This window comes from Prunus mume, linkage group LG7 (genome assembly GCF_029339155.1).
Source record: "Prunus mume cultivar Tortuosa linkage group LG7, ASM2933915v1, whole genome shotgun sequence".
NCBI classification, from domain to species: Eukaryota; Viridiplantae; Streptophyta; class Magnoliopsida; order Rosales; family Rosaceae; genus Prunus; species Prunus mume.
The window spans coordinates 1,824,721-1,845,995 of record NC_142704.1 but is presented as its reverse complement, the minus strand read 5'-3'; the positions used below and the strand labels follow the sequence as shown (position 1 = coordinate 1,845,995).

Here is a 21,275-nt window from a genome sequence, read left to right as displayed (position 1 = left end):
CTCGAGCAGATGTTGAGCTGCGCCACTCTCTTCCTCTTCCCCTCTCTTGCTAGCAATTGATGTAGCAAAAGTAGCATCTTCCTCACTATAGGGTATGCTATTTATGGGCTGATGTTAATGCAGTAACAGTTCATCAAAGATTAAGGCCTGCATTCATGAATCTTTCTCTGCAAGCAAAATTTCATTCATCTTCAGATCAACATAATATACATGGGAAGTAAACAATCGTCACTCTATGTACACCTTTTCTTCATCAATCAACTAGCTTTTCCAACTTTCTAGACAAACCCAACTCCATGAATATGCACAACTGGTTTGAAACCACTACTATCATTCGATCCGTACTTCTTGTATCTCAAGGACATCCAACTTCTTGGGTCTCTTGTAGTTCTTCAACAACAGAGAGCAGCAAACAACACTAACAGAGGAGGCTGCCATTGCAGCTCCTGCAATCCATGGTGGTAATCTAAACCTGGTGGATGGAAACAGGGTGCCTGCTGCTATTGGGATTCCGAGCACATTGTAACCCAATGCCCATATGTAGTTCAACCGAATACGAGAAAAGGTTTTTCGGGAAAGGTCAATGGCTGTTATCACGTCTTCCAAGTTGCTCTTCATAAGCACAATGTCAGCTGCCTCAATAGCAATATCTGTGCCAGCACCAATTGCCATTCCTACATCTGCTGCCACAAGTGCTGGTGAGTCGTTGATTCCATCTCCTACCATTGCCACAATGTAGCCTGAAGCCTTTGAATAAAAAAGATGAAGCTTACTGTATTAGAATGACTAAGATTTTTTTTTTCTTTTTTCTCAAGAAAAGCAAGTTTTGAAAGTTCAGTTCAAACAATGATATAATTATAAGAGCTGCTGCATTTAGCTTTAAAACTAAATGCAGTAGTATAATCGAAGACTGAAAATACACGACATACCTGCAAATCCTTCACTTTCTGAGCCTTTTGTTCAGGTCTGGCTTCTGCAATCACAGTTTCAATTTCAGTTTCCTTGGCAATGGAATTCGCTGTACCCCAATTGTCACCTGTAACCATGATACTTCTAACTCCCATAGACTTAAGTATGGAAACCACTTCCCGAGCACCGGGTTTCAGTGGATCAGATATGGCTACAATTCCTGCCATTTCCCTGTCTATAGCTATAAGTATCCCAGTTTGAGCCAAAGCTTCAGCTTCTGCAAGTGTTTCTTCAGCCTCCACTGCTATGGAAATGTTAGAATCCAACATTAAGCTCTTGTTCCCTACGAGTATTTCCTTCTCCCGAACAACTGCCTTTACTCCTTGGCCAGTAATGGATGCAAAGTTTCGTGCTTCCGGCCAGGATGGATTCTCTTCACCTTCTCTGAATTTCTTGGCATACTCAACAATAGCTTTGGCTAGTGGGTGCTCACTGTTCACCTTGTATATGTACACACAATTAACTATGAATGAACATAAAATATTAAAGCAACTTTAAATAGCATAGGCTTTTCTTCTGTTCAGAACTTAGGTCTTCTTAAACATTAAAAAGTGATGGTGAAATGTCTACCTCAGTTGCAGCAACAAGTTCATAGAATTCATGAGGTAGCATATTGTTCAAGAGTTTTGTGTTAACAACCACTGGCTTCCCAACTGTGAGAGTCCCTGTCTTGTCAAAGACTATGCAGTTCACCTATAATATTCATATTACAGATCCATGAGAACCTAAAGCTAAGAGGCTAATGTGCAGTCTTGAAAGATAAATGAATTAGATTTATGACTTACTGGCTGCATTCTCTAATTTAATGACTAACTAATTAGAATTGAAAAAATATTTGCATTTTCTGCATAGTAGAAAAGTGCAAGATGAATATCCCTTGCCAACCTTATGCGCACTCTCTAATGCTTGCCCCCCTTTGATCAGTATACCTTGAGATGCACCAACTCCGGTACCAACCATAACGGCAGTAGGAGTTGCTAGGCCTAAAGCACAAGGGCAAGCTATTACCATGACCGAGATCCCAAACTGAAGCGCAAGCTCAAAACTATCGATCGAAGATGGGATCCAAGAATGTGGGTAGCTATGGAACTTCCCTGCCAAAAACCAGGCAAGCCAAGTCGAGAATGAAAGTATGATAACCTGCAAAACTTAAGCCATTTGTTAACAAAGACATGCACAAATATAATACACATTAAAACACTTCTAAAAATTATTTGAGAAGTATGATATGACTGACATTCATGTCAAATTGGTTACCATTGGCACAAAGTATTTGGAAATGCGATCAGCAAACTTCTGCACAGGAGCTTTGGCCATTTGTGCAGACTCAACAAGTCGAACAATCTGCGAAAGAGCACTCTCTGATCCAACCCTTGTTGCCTTAACATGTAACACTCCATTCTCATTAACAGTGCCTCCAATGACTGCATCACCCTTCTTTTTCGCCACCGGCCGTGCTTCTCCTGTTATCATGCTTTCATTCACATGACTCTGCCCCCACATAACAGAACCATCACAAGCAACTTTGGCACCAGGAATGATTTTAATCACATCATTCTTTTGTATCAACCTACTATCAATTTCTTGTTCGTTTACCACATTTCTTTCCTCATCCAAAGTCAGCAATGTTGCTCTCTCAGGTGCCAAGTCCATAAGCTTGGCAATGGCCTCAGATGTCTTTCCTTTAGCCAAAACCTCTAGATACTTGCCTAGCAAGATAAATGTAATAAGCATTGAGCTAGTCTCAAAGAAATCTGTACCCTTGAAATCTTTAGAGTTTGCAGCTCTTAAAACTATGTACACTGAATAGAAGTAGGCTGCATTGGTTCCCAAGGCGATCAAAACATCCATATTAGCAGAACCATGGCGCAACGCTTTGTAGGATCCAATGTAGAACCTCCTGCCTATGATGAACTGCACTGGAGTGGACAGCTCCCACCTTAGAATCTGACCAACATTCAACTTATTCACAATTTTTAGATCAAGCACCTTCTTAACTCCAGGGACATACATCAATACCATGGAGGTTAAAAACACAGGAATTGTAAAAAACAAGCTCCACAAAAAGAATTTATAATACTGCTTGATTTCTTCCTTTCTGTGAGTGTCTCTTCCTCCTTCAGGGTATATCATTGCTTTAAAATGCGCCGAGCCTGATGACTCGATGACTTCAATGAAAGTTCTTGGTCCTACAATATCTGCTTTATAAGAAATTGAAATTTTGTTGAGTTCAGGAAATGTCTCTAAGTTTTGAACTCCAGGAATTGCTTCAAGGGATTTTGCTATTGCTCTAATGCTCTGCTCAGTCTTTATGCCATCAACTTTGAGCTCAATCTTGCTTATGTCTTCCCCTAGACTAATAAGTGTGGCTTCAAAACCGGTGTTTTTTACTGTTTCCAATAGCTGATTGTAGCTTACAATCTTTGGATCATAATGAACTTGTGCTTCTTCAGTTGCTAAGGCCACTTGAGCTCTTTGTACACCATGAATTGCTTGCAGGGCTGATTCAACAGTGGAGGAGCAAGAGGTGCAAGTCATTCCGCTTATGCTTATTCTGCATACTTGTCTGGATTTGTCACTTGTCTCCTCTTTGATCAATTTGGCTTCAAATCCAACATCTTCAATAGTCTCACATATTTTCTCCTCCTATATGAATTGTAATAATTGTTTTTATCATTATTATATGAATGTTGGTGAATGTGTGATCATCTGCACCAAATTTATTGAGTAGTAAACTGCAAGTTTTAAAGTCCTTATTGCAATTGAGAGAGAACCAAGAACCTAACAAAAAATAATATCTGTACCTACGTCTTAGCTCTATCACATAATGTTGGTGTATGTATAATCTCTCTCTCTCTCTCTAAAAATTTCTCAAATTTTATTCAATTTATTGTATGAAGTTCACTAGCACCCAAAAAAAAAAAAAAAAAAAAAAACCCAGCATAGAGTTAATTTCGGCGGGCAAGATTTTTCTATGAGAAAGGTCATTTTTCTTGTAGTACATGTTGATATATGTAAGAAAGTAACATATATATTTGCTTAGTTGCTTACGAAGGGAAATGATCAAACCAAACCGGTCACTAGATAGATTTGTTTAATTCGGATATTCTATTAGTTTTAGGTTTAAACTAAACCTATTTGAATTATTACGTTACATTTCTAGGGTTAAAATGAAGGAAACCAGACCATGCATGCACACTCCTAATTTAAGGAAAATTACCTTATACAAACTAAAATGCGCTTAGGATGCCCTAATGCGAAGACTGATTATTATTAGTTGTACGTAACACAACAACATCAACCGTCTAGTTTGCTATACACATGACATATATTATAACCTCTAGATTATGCTTTAGAATACAATCGATAATCTAAACTATAATGGGAGGAGGTTTCTCACATATACACACTACCAAGGTAGTATGAGAGTTTAAACTTGGAGATTATTGGTCTGCAAGTCAAGACATTTTTTCACTGGGCTAGACTTATATATTAACAAATTAACTTATAGTAGATGATGTTCTAAAAAAATGCAAAACGTCAGATTAGATTTTAATGCTATATTATCAACAAATAAGACTTTTCTAAATAGAGTTCATGTCCAACTAAATTCTATAAAGGTAACAATAAAATAAGAAAAGCTATTGGTTAAAATTTTCAAATAATCCAAAAATTGTCCTTTCTGAAGGAAAAAAGAAAGAAAGTAAAACACAACTATTTCAATTTAAGGGGACAAATAGTCTATAAATAATGATAAAATAAAAAATAAAAAAGTACTATTGATCGAGAGGTTAGTCCTTCCTAATATATATAAAGCCGGGTTAATTATTTATCAAATTATTCATTGCTTTCAAATCAAGATAATTCTGGTCAAAAAAGGGAATAAAGGGAAAAGTAAATAAAAGTAGCTTTTGATGGTGGATTCCCCCTCCCTTCCATGGCACTCAGGATCAAATCCCAGTAGGGTTTCTTTCCTCCAATGTAACCAAAAAATACATGATTGATTATGGAACGAAGGGTCACAACTCGCTCTGGGCTGGCCGGGGGCCATGCCAAGGTGTAATGTTTAAGTATTATTTTTGTTCTATTTAAATAAAGAGGATTTTAAAGTTTCTCACCACATTAATTGTTCACTGCTTGATGTGAACATAATAATGTACCCAAAACTTAGTCTCTGGGGAGAAAGTTTGGGTTCATTATTGTTTCAATAGTATCCAATAATTTCTCGTCTTTGAAGATTACTTATCCAATAATTACTTTGGCTTTATGTTGATTAAAACGTAGCAACTGGCCTTTCAGTTGATTAAAAGAGCAGGAAAGAACATCAAACGAAAACTATTAACACGTACTTTTTGGGAAGTAAAACAAATATTTATGTTATCAATCGTTCAAACTCGGACACGCTAAGAGAACATTTTTGCCTAAGGAAAAGAAAGAACAATTCAAAAGGAATTTCCAAGACAACAACTTACAGTTACGAAGCTTGGATAGTAGAGAACATGGGCTGTATTGTTCAGCACATCCACGGCAGCCTCTCGTATGCCAGGAAGCCGCTTGACGGCCTTCTCAATAGACCCGGCGCAGGCGGAACATGTCATGCCAACCACAGAGAACAAGGCCTTCACCTCAGACCCCTTCACATTCGTCGCTGCCTCCGGAGACGTGCCCTTCGGGTACTTAGGCATCGAAGGATAGTGTGGCTGAGGTGACATGTCACCCCAACGGTCATTGCAAAAGCAACCAATTGCAGCAAACTTGCCTGCAGCCATGAATTTGAAGCCCTTGAAGCCTTTTAGTTGTGTTTGGTTATTATGCTTTTCTTTTCTGGGAAGTTGTCGAGGTATTTAAAAGTGGGGAAGGAGGGAGGAGGGGATGGATTGTGCACTCTGGTAAAGTAGGATATGGAATTTTAAATTCTTTTGGTTAGTGGAATTAATATGTGGGATTTGAGTATATGGAGAAGAAAAAATTAGGTTTAGTGGGCAATGGGGTCCTACCAATGATTTGGGTTTAGAGTCTATAGACTACCTTTTATGTTGCTTCTTCTGCAACGGAATTTATCACGCATCCTATATGGGACAGCCTTGATTATTTTGCTTGGCGTTGTGTTTTTTTTTTCTTTTCATATGAGCGATGTTGGAAGAGGGAAAATCGAATCTAAAATCTTAGGTGCAAAGATAAAAACTATTAATCACTTGAGCTACAAATCATTTTCACTTGACATTGCTTTTAAAGTCTAAATAAGCATAGTTGCCCCGTCATTAGGGCAGCTTGTATTTCAGTTCGTAGTTCTATCCATTAATATATGGAAAAAGTTTGACTCCATAAGATTGAGGAGATAAACATATCATACTCATATTGTAAACTTGTGATTAAATTTCTAATAAATGTTTTGAAATCATAGTTTAGCACGATAAAGGACGACATATATATATATATATATATATCTTCTGACTATCTTTCTAAACTAGCCACCTTGCAATATTCAAATAAAGTCCACCTTACTAATGATTCTACGTTACGTTATATATAACCTATTATTATTAGCTCAATATAGTTCATATTTCTTTTTTAATTTTATAGAATGGGTAACGGGGAATTCAAACACGGAACTTCGGCTATCAAAATCGCTTGTTCTTTTGTCAGATAAGCTGATATATAGTTTATACGTACTTAACTATCATTCCGAATCCACGACGAAGATAACTTCCATGCACCACTTTCATTTCATACCTTTTCTATTTACATCTCTCGTGATACGACATGTAAGAAGAAAGAAAGAAAAAGACTCTGAAACCGATGTATATGGAAGTACAGTCGATAAGTTGTGTCTGATTCATCCGTTTCCTTCTCACTTCATCCTTACAAACCATATCAATTTTATCTGATTCATCCTTTGCTTTCTCGCGGTACTATTAGTATTTTTTAATCTCACGCGTGCGCGTGCTGTGTAACACCAAAATAATTTGCTGTAATAAAGATTAGAGGGAGAATTTGACTTACTGGGAAGAAGAAGAGGACATGTACTTTTGTGATCTGTGGTTGTCACAGTTAGATACATGCTTTAGTAGACGATAATGTAATATATAAGCACTTGAGATCTTCTAATGGAGAATCTTCAGAAATGTTCCATTTAGAAGTTCGATATAGAAGCACTTTGTTCTTTTTCTCTTGTCAAATTGATATATAAGCACTTTGGGTCTTCGAATAATATGCTGTTGCAAATATTGATGACATTATTGATTGCATTGGATCCTATGTAATTAGTATATATTATCAAATTAGTTTTTTCTTATAAAATTTGATGTCATCTACCTATGGCATGACCTATATATGATGAACGGGGTCTACCTTGGAGAAAAAGAGTATTGACTTGTAGACTAGTAATTTCAAATTCGAACACCCACAACATCTTGATAATGTTTGTGTGAGAAACCTTATTTCTCGTCTAGTATGTTTATTGAGTTAATAAGAAAAATGTTTCTTAGAATTTTAACTTTGACGCCAGCAAATCGACAAAAAAAATTAGTTGACATTAGCTTGTGATGATCTTAAAGAGACGGCTGGCCAAGCTTATTTAATAAGTTTCGTCGCATCACATGGAAGCTCTTCCAAGTAAGCTAATCACAAGTTGGCATCGACAATTATCAGCACCTTATAAAAAATGTATTAGTTAAATGATATGTTAACATGCTAGCATCACATTTGATTTTCTAAGGCTTTGTATTACATTTGACGTGAAATATGTATGATGTTCATCTCAAAGACCAAAAATACTATTAATATACTCGTGGCAAGTGGTTTATAACTCAAGTAGAAAAGAGGATCTAGCGATGTTAATCAATACCTCTTGTATTAAAAAATATAATTATCGTGGAAAAAAAAAATTAGACGATAGTTTTATAAAATAAAATAAGAAGGGGACTATATATATATATATATTATCACCGTCTCACGATATTGAGAGTTTTCAGGTAAGTTTTCACAGAAGATTGTATGCATTATTTAAATCAATGATAGCCACTGATCAATCTCGTTCATGGGCACAGAGGACAGCACGGCAACTAGTAGTAGTATTAAATCCCTGGTCCATGTCAAAAGCTTACAGGTGCTTAAAATCGATTTGCTTCTTCATTTGTCACTGCTTTGTTATTAGGTTTTACATTTGCATTTTGATTATATGCTATTTTATCCATCAATCATGCACTTCAATTATTATAATTTATATCTCTTACTTCTCTTTTTTTTTTTAAAGGTTTTTTTTATAAGTGTGATTGGAACAGGGCAATTCGCATTTATAAGCCTTGAGTAATCCAAAATAACTGCACTACCAAAAAGCTTATGGTTGGGTGCTAACAAAATTTGGTTTCTGTCTTTATTTTAGCTTTTATGTTTGTTTTCTCTGCTTTTTATCTTTTGGGTCATTGTGGTTTTCGTTGCTTTTCAAATTGGTTTTCTTGCAACGTGAACTTTTTTTTTTTTCAATTAATGCTAAGTTTAAGCTTGGGGCCGTATGAGTGTTGGAAATTTTAACTAATTATTTTATGAAATCACTTTAGTGAGTTCTTTAAAAGTACACGTGACTTGCATTATGCGAGTGTATATCCGCGTCAAAACTCATTCAGGATTGATATCCTTTCTAACATCACATAGCACTTATGTCTTAGGGATGAATGGAATATCATGGATACCTCAATAATTTGAGTGCTATATGTATAAGTCACACAATGAATTTAATGTAAGACAAAATATGGGTCAAGTTTTAAGAAAAAATAACTTGGTTCAAAATTGGCAATCACACATTGTAAGTTACTTGAATATCAATTATGAAGAATTTATTGTTGGAATGATTGGACTGTTCGAGCAAGTTTGAAGTGAATGATTATGGCGAGCAAAAATATATATTTTTAATTTTAGAATAAGTTATCTATTAGGATTTTAATATTTTCTTGTTAGATAAATTTGGGCATATTCTGAAACCTTGAGTTTTCTATAATTATTAGGATTTTGAGTTGTATTATTTTTTGTTTCTTCATATTATTTATATATAAAAAAAATCAGAGACTTTTCTCTATATTCATGGTTGATTACATTTTAGGGAGTTTCACTAAAACAACCAAAATGGGGGCTGAAATTATAAAAAAACCCAACACCCAAAACACTTTATAAACACACCAAAAACCCATCATTACACACACTCAAAACTCATTTATAAACACACCTAAAAAATATACAATTGTTGATTTTGGGGTTGATTTTGGGTGTGTTTCTATGTTTAAATAGTGCTTGGGTTTTTTTATAAATACATGTGTAGGATTGAGTTTATTTATAAATTTGTATACATTTTATCAGTTTAGGGTTAAATTATTTTTCTATTTATTATTTTATCGTATTTCAATGACGTGACAGGATTGTTTCTACCACATTGAACTTCATTCACAGAATCTCCAATTATAGAAGTTGGATTTCCTCCTTCGATCACTTCCTTAGCATCTACAGTCATGCTCCCTCTTTTTAGTTGAAATTTAGCTAAAAATAGTATAAACTATTTAGGAGCTCTCTATAAAAAATTCACCTCCAACCATTCCCCCTAGTTTAGGGAGTTATAAATGCTTTAATTTTATTTTTTTAATAAAAAAATTCATTTTTGGAATAGAGTGTAGACAAATAACAAAAATTACTCATAATTTAATAAATTGTTGAAATAGTAAAATCAGAGACAACAATTTTACTTCAATGTCACGCCCCAGACTCGGGAATTGAGGAAAACCCCGTGCCAGTGCATGAAAAAAAAAAAGTAAAAGAAAAAAAAGAAAAAAAAAGAAAGAAGAAACATGAAATAAACTTTTTTTTTATTATATAAAAATAGCTCCAAAAATCTTACAACTTTACATTAAATAAAGTTCTATCACTCTCATCTAATTCGGCCTCAATTGGTTTAGTTCTTTTCTTACCCACTAATTCATCTGAAAAATTAAACAGGGTGAGGGGTGAGCAACCACAGCTCAGTAGGGACATGAGACCTTACCACAGTAGATTCTCATAACTAAATTAAGTGACATGCAATCACACAACCAAATATCATATTATTAATAATAATACATGAATGCTCTTCATCTAATCCCGTTAATTCATATAATTGGACAAGCAGACTTGCATGTCTCATACCATGCTTATACCACTTAGTCCTGAATGCCCATTTATATGAACTAACATCCATTTCAATCATCTCATATTTCCCTTTTGTTAGTCATCTTGTCTAACTCCCTTTCGCCATTTCCGAATCACCCAATAAAAACCATGTGCACTGTGGGATCGCTGAGACCTGGTACCTGCCAAGAGTTAGACTCAACTACACAAAAGACTATTTCCATTACCCACTTTTCCATTATTATCTTCTCCACCCAACAACTCCAACCAATTACCATGACATGATATAATTATGCCAACATTATTCAAATAATTCACAATACGTAAATATCCTATATCAAGAACATTATATGATATCACAAATAATATAGAGCTCACGAAATTTAATTAATCAAATAATAATATCATGCATAATATATTGCTCACACAATTTAATTAGATCAATCCCCGTAAAGGCCCCCAGGAAACCCCTACTATGGATAAGCTTAATGAACAAGGATAATTACTTATATAGGAAGATAAAATCAAGATATTTATTAACTAACTAATTTCTTACAAGAGTTGTCAAAACACACAAGCTTTAAGCTTTAAAACAATGACACATATATTGGTGACAAGGATGAAATTTGCATGTGCCTAACCCACACGTCCACTCCCCCTTAAAATGACTAAACTCATATGTATATATATAATATAAAAAAAATTATCATGTCAATCCTTTTGTCCAAGTTAACTTGCTCAAAAAGATAAAAACAGATTTTCTTTAGCTATTTAATACACAAGAAATATCTAAGGATTTAGAGAAAAACAAATAATATAATTTATAATTATTCAAATGTATATATATATATATATATATTTACTAATACAAATAATTATTAAATTAGCATTGTAAACGTAAAACAGTACATATATATATTTATAAACATTTAATCTTTTTTTTAAAAAATTTAAGAATATGGATTCTCACATTCAACCCCCTAGCTAAATAACACTTCCAATCCTACACTAAGTTCTAGGAAATGCCAACACAATTTCATACTAATTAACAATGGTGCTTTGACAACAAGTGTCTTATGAAAGACCATGCTAGCAGGGATGGATCTACAGAGGAGCAAGGGTGGTCAAGTGACCCCTGCAACCTCTGAAATCTGCCATTAAATGGGAGAAAATTGACCCCTTCAAAGTGTTTGATAAAAGTCCCCAAAGAGGCAGACTTGGTTGCTTGCTCGTGCGCCTCCTTTTTTTTTTCTCCTTCGACGTCAAAATGACGTCGTTCTACTAATGAGTTTTTATTTATTTTTATTTTTTTATTTTTAACCTGGCCAAAACGACGCTCATTTTGGCTCAGGTTTTTTTAAAAAAAAAAAAAAAGGGCAGCCCGACACTCTCCTCTCCCAAATTAGTTTCAGTTCATTTTTTTCAATTGCCAAACCCTATATCCTCAAACCCCAAATCATATTGAACCAACCTTCAACTTCTTCAATCAATCCAATCCAACCACCCCATTTGGCAGCGGCTGGCAGCGGCGACATCCTCATAGTGGTGGCAACAACAAAGCAAAAAAATCAGCCCCAAATTCAATTTGATTTCAAAGGTGGATTTTTCATTGTCCCTCAAATTTGAAAGTATGTTATCCTAATTTCTAATCTCTTTATGCTTTAACAAATTAATAAATATTCTTATATGTTTGATATTCTCTTGATTAGTTATTTTGTTGAGTTTTTATTTTGGTTAGTTAATTTGAATAAATTAGGGTTATTTTTTATATATTTAGATTGTATATGCTTTAGTTAGATTATATCTTGGTATATTGGATTAGTTTTTGTGTTTGTTAATTACTGAAGATTCTTGTATATTTTTGTTTTATTGGTTGTGATTTTATTTTGGTTGTTTGAATAAATTAGGATTTTTAAAATAGATTTTATTTATATTTGTTAGTTAGATTGTATGCTTTGTTGATTATTTATACCCAAACAGGTTATGGAACGATATTTTAAGAGAAAGTTTTCATCAACTACCTCTAGTTCGGATAATGTGGGTAGTTCAAGTGTAAGAGATGTGGGTATTTCAAGAGATGTGGTGGGTAGTTCTAAAGAAAGTGAGTTGCAAGATGTATTGGCTAATCTTCCTGCAGACCCTGGACTTCGACCTCAAATGTTGGATTATGATCCTAACATTCGAGACGAAGTTCGAAGAGCATATCTACAAAAGGGTCCATGTCAACCTAAGGATCATACATTTCCACAAACCGATCTTTCAGGGTATGATCGACGTTTTAATGTCAAGTGGTTTGATGAGTTTGACTGGTTGGAGTACAGTATTAGTAAAGATGCTGCATTTTGCCTTTATTGTTATCTTTTCAAATCCAATTTCAAAATTGGTCAAGGTTGTAGTGATGTCTTCACCGAGGTGGGTTTTAGAAATTGGAAGAAGAAAGATAAAATTAGGCAGCATGTTGGAGGTGTTGGTAGTGTTCATAATCAATCTAGACAATATTGTGTGGATCTTATGAATCAGAAGCAACACATCCAAACAGTTTTGATAAAGCAATCAGACCAAGCTCGCATTGATTATCGTATTTGCTTGACAGCTTCTCTTGATTGTGTGAGATTCTTGTTGAAGCAAGGTCTTCCTTTTCGTGGCAATGATGAGAGTGACACTTCAAACAACAAGGGGAATTATGTAGAACTCTTACAATTTCTTGCTGATAATGATGAGAAAGTTAAGGCTATTGTGTTGGAAAATGCTCTAGGAAACCTCAAGCTAATAGCTCCAACAATTCAAAAAGCTCTTGTGAATGCTTGTGCAACTAAAACTATTAAGAAAATCATTAAGGATATGGATGATGCCTTCTTCTCCTTATTAGTTGATGAATCACGTGATATATCAGTTAAAGAACAAATGACGGTGGTGTTTCGTTATGTGGACAAAAGTGGGTATGTAATTAAAAGGTTTGTGGGCATTCAACATGTTAGCGACACGACATCAAACTCACTAAAAGAGGCTATTCACACATTGTTTTCAAGAGAAGAATTGAGCATTTCCATGCTAGGGAGACAAGGATATGATGGAGCTAGTAATATGAAGGGTGAGTTCAATGGTCTTAAAACACAAATTTTGAGAGAAAATCCTTATGCCTATTATATTCATTGTTTTGCACATCAACTTCAATTAGCTCTTATGGCCGTGGCTAAAGGAAACGCTGATGTTGCCATTTTCTTCACATCTTGCAATAGCTTGGTTAATATTGTTGGAGCATTGTGTAGGCGACGTGACATGCTTAGAGATCAACTACAAAAGGATATTACATAAGCTCTTGAAAATGATGATCTTCCAACAGGGCGAGGCTTAAATCAAGAAACTTATCTCAAGCGTGCCGGTGATACACGTTGGAACTCACACTATGGTACGTTACTTAGTATCATTTCCATGTTCAAAACTGTGGTGAAAGTGCTTAAATTGATTATTGAGGATGGCTCCACTAATAATATAAGTGAAGCAAATAGGTCTTTGAGGGAAATACAATCTTTTGAGTTTGTATTTCACCTATTTTTTATGAGATCTTTATTGGGAGCCACAAATGATTTGTCACAAGCATTACAAAGAAAAGACCAAGATATTGGGAATGCAATGTGTTTAGTCAAAGATTGCAAGGACACACTACAAGATATGAGAGATAATGGATTTGAAGCCTTGCTTGATCAAGTATTTTCCTTTTGTGGCAAACATAATATTGAGGTTCCAAGCATGGATGATGCATATGTAGCTTAGTGGAGATCACATCGCAGAGCTCCTAGAATAACACAAATCCATCATTATCGTGTGGATATCTTCATTCAAACCATTGAGTGGCAACTTGCATAATTAAATCATCGCTTTAGTGAGGTAAATACTGAGTTGCTTCTTTGTTTGTCATGTTTTGAGTCCGAATGATTCATTCATAGCTTTTGACAAACAAAAGCTTCTTCATTTTGCTGAATTTTATCCTCAAGAATTTACTCCTCGAGACCTCTTGGCACTTGAAGATCAACTTGGGATTTATATTCATCATATGCGTACGAGAAGAGAATTTTCTCAATTGAAATGGATTGGTGCCCTTGCAAGAAAAATGGTGGAGAAAGGGTTGCATAGAACATTTAATTATGTCTATTTGCTTCTGACACTATCCTTAACTTTACCAGTTGCAACTGCTTCAGTGGAGAGAACATTTTCTGCTATGAATGTTATCAAGGGTCCACTTCGCAACCGAATGGGAGATCAATGGTTGAGTGATAGCTTACTTGTTTATATTGAGAAAGATGTGTTTGTTTGTATTGATAATGAAACTATAATGGAATGTTTTCAGAACATGAAAACTTGTCATGGACAATTGTAATGTGAGTTTTTCTATTAATTATGAATTATAAATTATCGTTTCATTTTTATGGGTTTATTTTTGTATGTAAATTTTTTACCCTTTTAGACGTTGACCCCTGCAAGGAAAATTCCTGGATCCGTCCCTGCATGCTAGTAAGGAAATATCCAGCTACAAAAGAGGTAAAATGAAATGCAATAATCAACAATAAAATGGTTAGTCCAAAAGGAGACATAACAGACTCAATGTTAACGGCAAGTGGTGCTCCAACAAAGCAAGCTGTAACTAATACAGATAACAGAGGCAAAAATGGCCAAATAGCATCACATATTTGGGGAAAGAACCTGAAGGTGAAATTACATAAGACAAGTCAGAATCTCTACAAGTGAACATTGGGCTAAAAGAATGTTATTGAGAGCTGGTGTACCACTGGTTCAACAACAACCCTGCAGCAACCACTGGCAGACCCAGAAATGTTTTAGTGGAGGTGCAATATTGACTAAGTATGAAAAATGGTTTTTTGGAATAATCATTTTCTCAAGATAATTTTTGGCGGCTTTTATTCCTTACACATCAAATAAGAAAACTTGATTTTATGGGATTTTAGTATGAAGTATATATTGACTTAATGAGCCATTATTTGTAGACTAAATCGTATTTTGCACTAAAACTAATTTTTTGTATTTTGATTTGGTGGGAATTTGATTTTCTAGTATTTTTATTTGAATACAAATGGGGGGTACTTTCTTATTTGCATTGTAAACTTAAGTAAATGTCTTTGTCCTTTACTTTCATTTACATTTACTTAAATGTTGGAAATGAAAATAAGGTAATTTGTACACCAGTTGAGCAAAGAGGCAATTTGAAGCACCTACAATGGTTTTTCTGGCTAAGAGAGGCTGCACCTCCTTGACCTTAATAGGTCCGCCTCTAGCAACTGGTGTAACTACTATCTGCAGAAAAAAAAAACCCAAAGCTTCCCAAGCTGACCATGCGCTGCTATGGCGCCATGACCGGCACTTTTGTTTATTCAAGTTTACTTGTTTCACACTTAAAAAAATTCAAAAATCGAAAGTAAATGAGGATATAGTGAATTTTTGTTTTTTTATGGTCATTATATGAAACAAAATAAATGAAAAGGTGAAGTTTGAATACAAAAAAATAAAAAAATAAAAAATAGTCATTTCATAAAATTTTCTTTTTGATGAGTAAGAGTAAAGATTGACGTTAGAATCAATTATTGTAAGTAAATTGAAAGTTGTAACACTCTTAGGAAGAAAAGAAAAAAATTATACCATTAAACATACTAATGATTGAATTTTCTAGATGTAAGCAAATAAAAGCATTTGGAGACATTTATGGTACTAATAATTTTGATGGAAGTAGGTGAGAACTATCCTTGTCAATTACCAAATATCTCTCTCCCAAAAAAATAAACAAAAGCCAAATAATAAAGATGGCAACTACATCTAGGCTCATTAGATGAGAATATGAGTGCAAATAGACACCAGATTAGAAGTTGAACTAAACATGTAGAGCAATGAACAGGTGATAAACTTGAGACCTAACAGAAGCACATTTCCTTGCTGGAACACAAAAACATATTAGCCGTGCCATTTGCCATGTGGTGGATTTGATTTGGTGGAAGAACAGGGGTGCAGAAAATAAAATTTTCCCAAGTTCAACATTTTAGCACTACTGGTCAATAAAAATAGTAACGTCTGCAAAATATTAAGGAAAAAAAAACTTGAACTAAATAAAGGAAACCTAATATCCAATTAATCCTTGATGTGAGTATAATTCCCAGCCTCTTGGGATGGCATATATACTTAACCCTAAATCCTAACATTTTCCTCAATCCAAAGAGACGATTTGTTGGCAAAAGTTTCAGTCCAGTATCGAGCAGTGCCAACAAAGGTCTGGCAGTCTATAAGATACTGCAATATCGACACAAGGAAACTAACTATGAATGAGAGAAAATTTTGATTAATAAATACACAAAGACATCATCAAGGCAAGACTAGGAGCAATCAGTTGTAAGTCAGATAGCTTTGCTTTTTGTATACTATTTTTACTTGGTTGCGTAGGTGCAAAAATGTTTCAGTTTTGTACAGGAAGATTGGGGAATATTTCCAATATTCGTCCACATTTTAGAGGTTTTGCAGCATCTCGGGATATCCTCACTAGTTCCTTTGGAAAAATAACCAACATGGAGTACTCTATCAATGCACGTGAAGGCGAAGACTTATTGCCTCATAATGAGTATCGCGGCTCATTAGCGAGCGAGCTTGTCTCAATTCACGTTGTAGCTAGTTGGGAATTGGCAAACGCGTGACATATATTTTCAGTAATGTGCAATTCAAAATATGTTCTCGAACCAAAGCGATTACATAAAGTCGATAGTGGACAAATATTAGGTCTATTGAACGGTCAACACTACAAGTGAACACCAATATCTGTCCACAGTCATCTTTATGTATAACCTTTATTCAAGAACATATTTTGAATTGCACATTATTGAAAAAAAGATGCCACGCGTTTGCCAAGTGCCAACTAGCTACAACATGAATTGAGATAAGCTCGCTCGCTAATAAGCAGCGATACTTATTAGGGGGCAATAAGTCTTCACTTTCACGTGCATTGATAGAGTACTCCATATTTTTTGTTGTTCCAAAGGAACCAGCAAAGATATCCCGAGATATTGCAAAACCTCTAAAATATGGGTGAATATTGAAAATATTCCCCAAACTTCTTGTACAAAATCGGGACATTTTTGCACACACACAACCAAGTGAAGAATAGAATACAAAAAGCAAAGCCGTCATAATGACACAATTGATGATGAACATGCTATTCAAGGGACCACTTTTTAGTCTCGAACCCCGGGAAAAAAAGTGGTCGGAGAGGCCTGAAAAACCAACAAACTGTCAGCCTCCTAGGTTTATCTAGCTCAACCTCTCAAAACTTAAAATTGATCAAAAAAATACTTATAGCAATAGCTCAACCTTTAAAATAAAAAGTCATTTCGAACCGGAGGATGTTACATAATGACTTTGCTTTTTGTATACTATTTTTTACTTGGTTGTGTAGGTGCAAAACTGTTCCGGTTTTGTACGGGAAAATTGGGGAATATTTCCAATATTCGTCCACATTTTAGAGGTTTTGCAGCATCTCGGGATATCCTCGCGAGTTCCTTTGGAACAACAAAGAACATGGAGTACTCCATCAATGCATATGAAGGCAAAGAGTTATGGACCCCTAATGAGTATCGCGGCTTATTAGTGAGCGAGCAACCAACCTTTATGTATGAGCTTTGGCTCAAGAACATATTTTGAATTGCACACTACTGAAAATAGACGACATGCGTTTGCTAATTGCTAACTAGCTGCAACATGAATTGAGACGAGCTTGCTCGCTCGCTAATAAGCTGCGATACTTATTAGGGGGCAATAAGTCTTCTTCTTCACGTGCATTGATGGATTACTCCACATTGTTTATTGTTCCAAAGGAACCAGCGAGGATATCCCGAGATGCTGCAAAACCTCTAAAATGTGGACAAATATTGGAAATATTCCTCAATCTTCTCGTACATAACCGGAACATTTTTGCACCTACACAACCAAGTAAAGAATAGTATACAAAAACGTTTCGGTTCTGTATGGGAAGATAGGGGAATATTTTCAATATTAGAGGTTTTGCAGCATCTCGGGATATCCTCGCTGGTTCCTTTGGAACAATAAACAACGTGGAGTACTCCATCAATGCACGTGAAGGCGAAGACTTATTGCCTCCTAATGAGTATCGCAGCTTATTAGAGGATGAGCCTATCTCAATTCACGTTGTAGGTAGTGGGCAAACGCGTGGCTTCTATTATCAGCAGTGTGCAATTCTAAATATGTTTTTGAACCAAAACTCATATATAAAGTGGACAGATATTGGTGTTAACTCATAGTGTTGATTGTTCATTAGGACAGTGGTGGGATGATAATGGTCCCTTGATGGATTCCCTAAGATTTATAATTCCTCAGCTAAGAGTCATTTACAGGTCAGAGTGTTACTAAATATTTTTTCTAAATAGTTGTTTTTTATATCCTTATTTTGTTTTTGTGTGTTTTTCAGAGATATTTTTGCAGCTTTGCTGTATGTGGTGGATTGTACAGGAAGGGGTCATGGTAATGTAACCCTTCATTTTATCAAAATGATTTATGGGAACGCTTTTGTGTCATGTCCTTTGGCTGATTGGATGGGCACGAGTGTAGGAACACCAAAAGAATTTGAAGAGGTGACCTATTTCATCTAAGGCCTTGAGTTTACTAACCACAGGTATTTACTACTTATATATAGCTTATTTCTACTATTAATTTTGTTGAGTAGTGTTATGGTTATTTTTTAAAATTTTGCAATACATTAAGCTTTTTAATTGGGTACCACCCAATTTTAAGAACTTAGGAAGGTAAAATCAAGTTGTGGTTGTTGCTCGCAAGACTGATTCTTGAGTTCAAGGGGAAAGAAAGAAAAGAAGAATCTAGCTATATTTAGTTATGTGCTGACTGGGACGAAGAGTATCATAGCGTTAACCCTCCAGATTGGGTTACAAAATTGTCATGTTGTTGTTCCTTATTTGGCAACCGCAAACATAAATATCCGATTGATCTCCTAATATTGGGCTGAAATGTTGTGGAGCACAACATTAAGGTAAGATTATGAGTTTATATTGTTTTGTTTGCTATATTTTTGGATAAAATATAAATGTTCTTGTGTTCTGGGCTAAAGGAGAATTGAGATTTATCATATACTTATCTAAATCATGAGGAGCATACCTATCCATGGTCCTTGCTCTTGCAAGTAAGCACTATTCTTCAAAATTTGTCAAAAAGTGGTGCGACATATCATGGAAACCATATATTGGTTCTATTGAACAAAAAAAAATATGGAGTACTCTATCAATGTTCGTGAAGATCGCGGCTTATTAGCGAGCAAGCCTGTCTCAATTCACGTTGTAGCTAGTTAGCACTTGGCAAATGCGTGGCGTCTTTTTTCTGTAGTATGCAATTCAAAATATGTACTTGAAACAAAGGTTATACATAAAGATGACAGTGGACAGAAGCCTATTCCTTTCAAACTGTATGGTATGATGATGATGGTGGATTACTTAAACGAAAGGGTCCCGCAAGCAAGTAGTCTTTTCGGGTAGTTGGTGTTCACTTGTAGTGTTGATTGTTCAATAGAACCAATATATGGTTTCCATGATATGTCGCACCACCTTTTGACAAATTTTGAAGAATAGCGCTTACTTGTAAGAGCAAGGACCATGGATAGGTATGCTCCCCATGATTTAGATAAGCATATGATAAATCTCAATTCTCCTTTAGCCCGAAACACAAGAGCATTTATATTTTATCCAAAAATATAGCAAACAAAACAATATAAAGTCATAATCTTACCTTAATGTTGTGCTCCGTAACATTTCAGCCCAATATTAGGAGATCAATCAGATATTTATATTTGCAGTTGCCAAATAAGGAACAACAACATGACAATTTTGTAACCCAATCTGGAGGGTTAACGCTATGATACTCTTCGTCCCAGTCAGCACATAACAAAATATAGCTAGATTCTTCTTTTCTCACTTTCCCCTTGAACTCAAGAATTAGTCTTGCGAGCAACAATCACAACTTGATTTTACCTTCCTAAGTTCTTAAAATTGGGTGGTACCCAATTAAAAAGCTTAATGTATTGCAAAATTTTAAAAAATAACCATAACACTACTCAACAAAATTAATAGTAGAAATAAACTATATATAAGTAGTAAATACCTGTGGTTAGTAAACTCAAGGCCTTAGATGAAATAGGTGACCTCTTCAAATTCTTTTGGTGTCTCTATACTCGTGCCCATCCAATCAGCCAAAGGACACAACACAAAAGCGTTCCCATAAATCATTTTGATAGAATGAAGGGTTACGTTACCATGACACCTTCCTGTAGGATCCACCACATGCAGCAAAGCTGCAGAAATATCTCTGAAAAACACACAAAAACAAAATAAGAATATAAAAAATAACTATTTAGAAAAAATATTTAGCAACACTCTCACCTGTAAATGACTCTTAGCTGAGGAATTATAAATCCTAGGGAATCCACCAAGGGACCATTATCATCCCACCACTATCCTAATGAACAGTCAACACTATGAGTTAACATAAAAAACATATTTTGAATTGCACACTGTTGATAATAGACGCCACACATTTGCCCACTACCTACAACGTGAATTGAGATAGGCTCATCCGCTAAAAAGCTGCGATACTCATTAGGAGGCAATAAGTCTTCGCCTTCACGTGCATTGATGGAGTACTCCATATTGTTTATTGTTCCAAAGGAACCAGCGAGGATATCCCGAGATGCTGCAAAACCTCTAATATTGAAAATATTTCCCTATCTTCCCATACAGAACCGAAACGTTTTTGTATACTATTCTTTACTTGGTTGTGTAGGTGCAAAACTGTTCCGGTTATGTACGAGAAGATTTGGGAATATTTCCAATATTCGTCCACATTTTAGAGGTTTTGCAGCATATCGGGATATCCTCGCTGGTTCCTTTGGAACAATAAACAACGTGGAGTAATCCATCAATGCACATGAAGACGAAGACTTATTGCCCCCTAATAAGTATCGCAGCTTATTAGCGAGTGAGCGAGCTCGTCTCAATTCATGTTGTAGCTAGTTAGCAATTGGCAAACGCATGTCGTCTATTTTCAGTAGTGTGCAATTCAAAATATGTTCTTGAACCAAAGCTCAT

The 21,275-nt window shown here is 35.2% G+C and overlaps 1 protein-coding gene and 1 pseudogene across 1 annotated transcript; one reads left to right on the top strand and one right to left on the bottom strand.

The window, feature by feature from the left end:
* Positions 1-129: 129 nt before the first annotated feature.
* On the bottom strand, positions 130-5,989 carry HMA5 (heavy metal atpase 5). Its single transcript, XM_089041159.1, has 6 exons — positions 5,442-5,989; positions 2,227-3,615; positions 1,855-2,109; positions 1,540-1,662; positions 930-1,409; positions 130-747 (listed from the first exon to the last, which is right to left on the bottom strand). Exons 1-6 carry the CDS (start codon positions 5,736-5,738, stop codon positions 331-333), a joined length of 2,961 nt encoding a protein of 986 aa, XP_088897285.1. The 5' UTR covers positions 5,739-5,989; the 3' UTR covers positions 130-330.
* Positions 5,990-12,102: 6,113 nt separating this feature from the next.
* Positions 12,103-18,776, top strand: LOC148915197 (uncharacterized; annotated as a pseudogene).
* The last annotated feature ends 2,499 nt before the right edge of the window (positions 18,777-21,275 follow it).

Excerpts from the sequence above, each read along its gene's own strand:
- HMA5 (XM_089041159.1), bottom strand. The coding sequence starts at position 5,738 with ATGGCTGCAGGCAAGTTTGCTGCAATTGGTTGCTTTTGCAATGACCGT. Across the intron at positions 1,410-1,539 it reads AACTTGTTGCTGCAACTGAG|GTGAACAGTGAGCACCCACT; the intron begins GTAGACATTTCA and ends TACATATACAAG. Across the intron at positions 748-929 it reads AGAAAGTGAAGGATTTGCAG|GCTTCAGGCTACATTGTGGC; the intron begins GTATGTCGTGTA and ends TTTTATTCAAAG.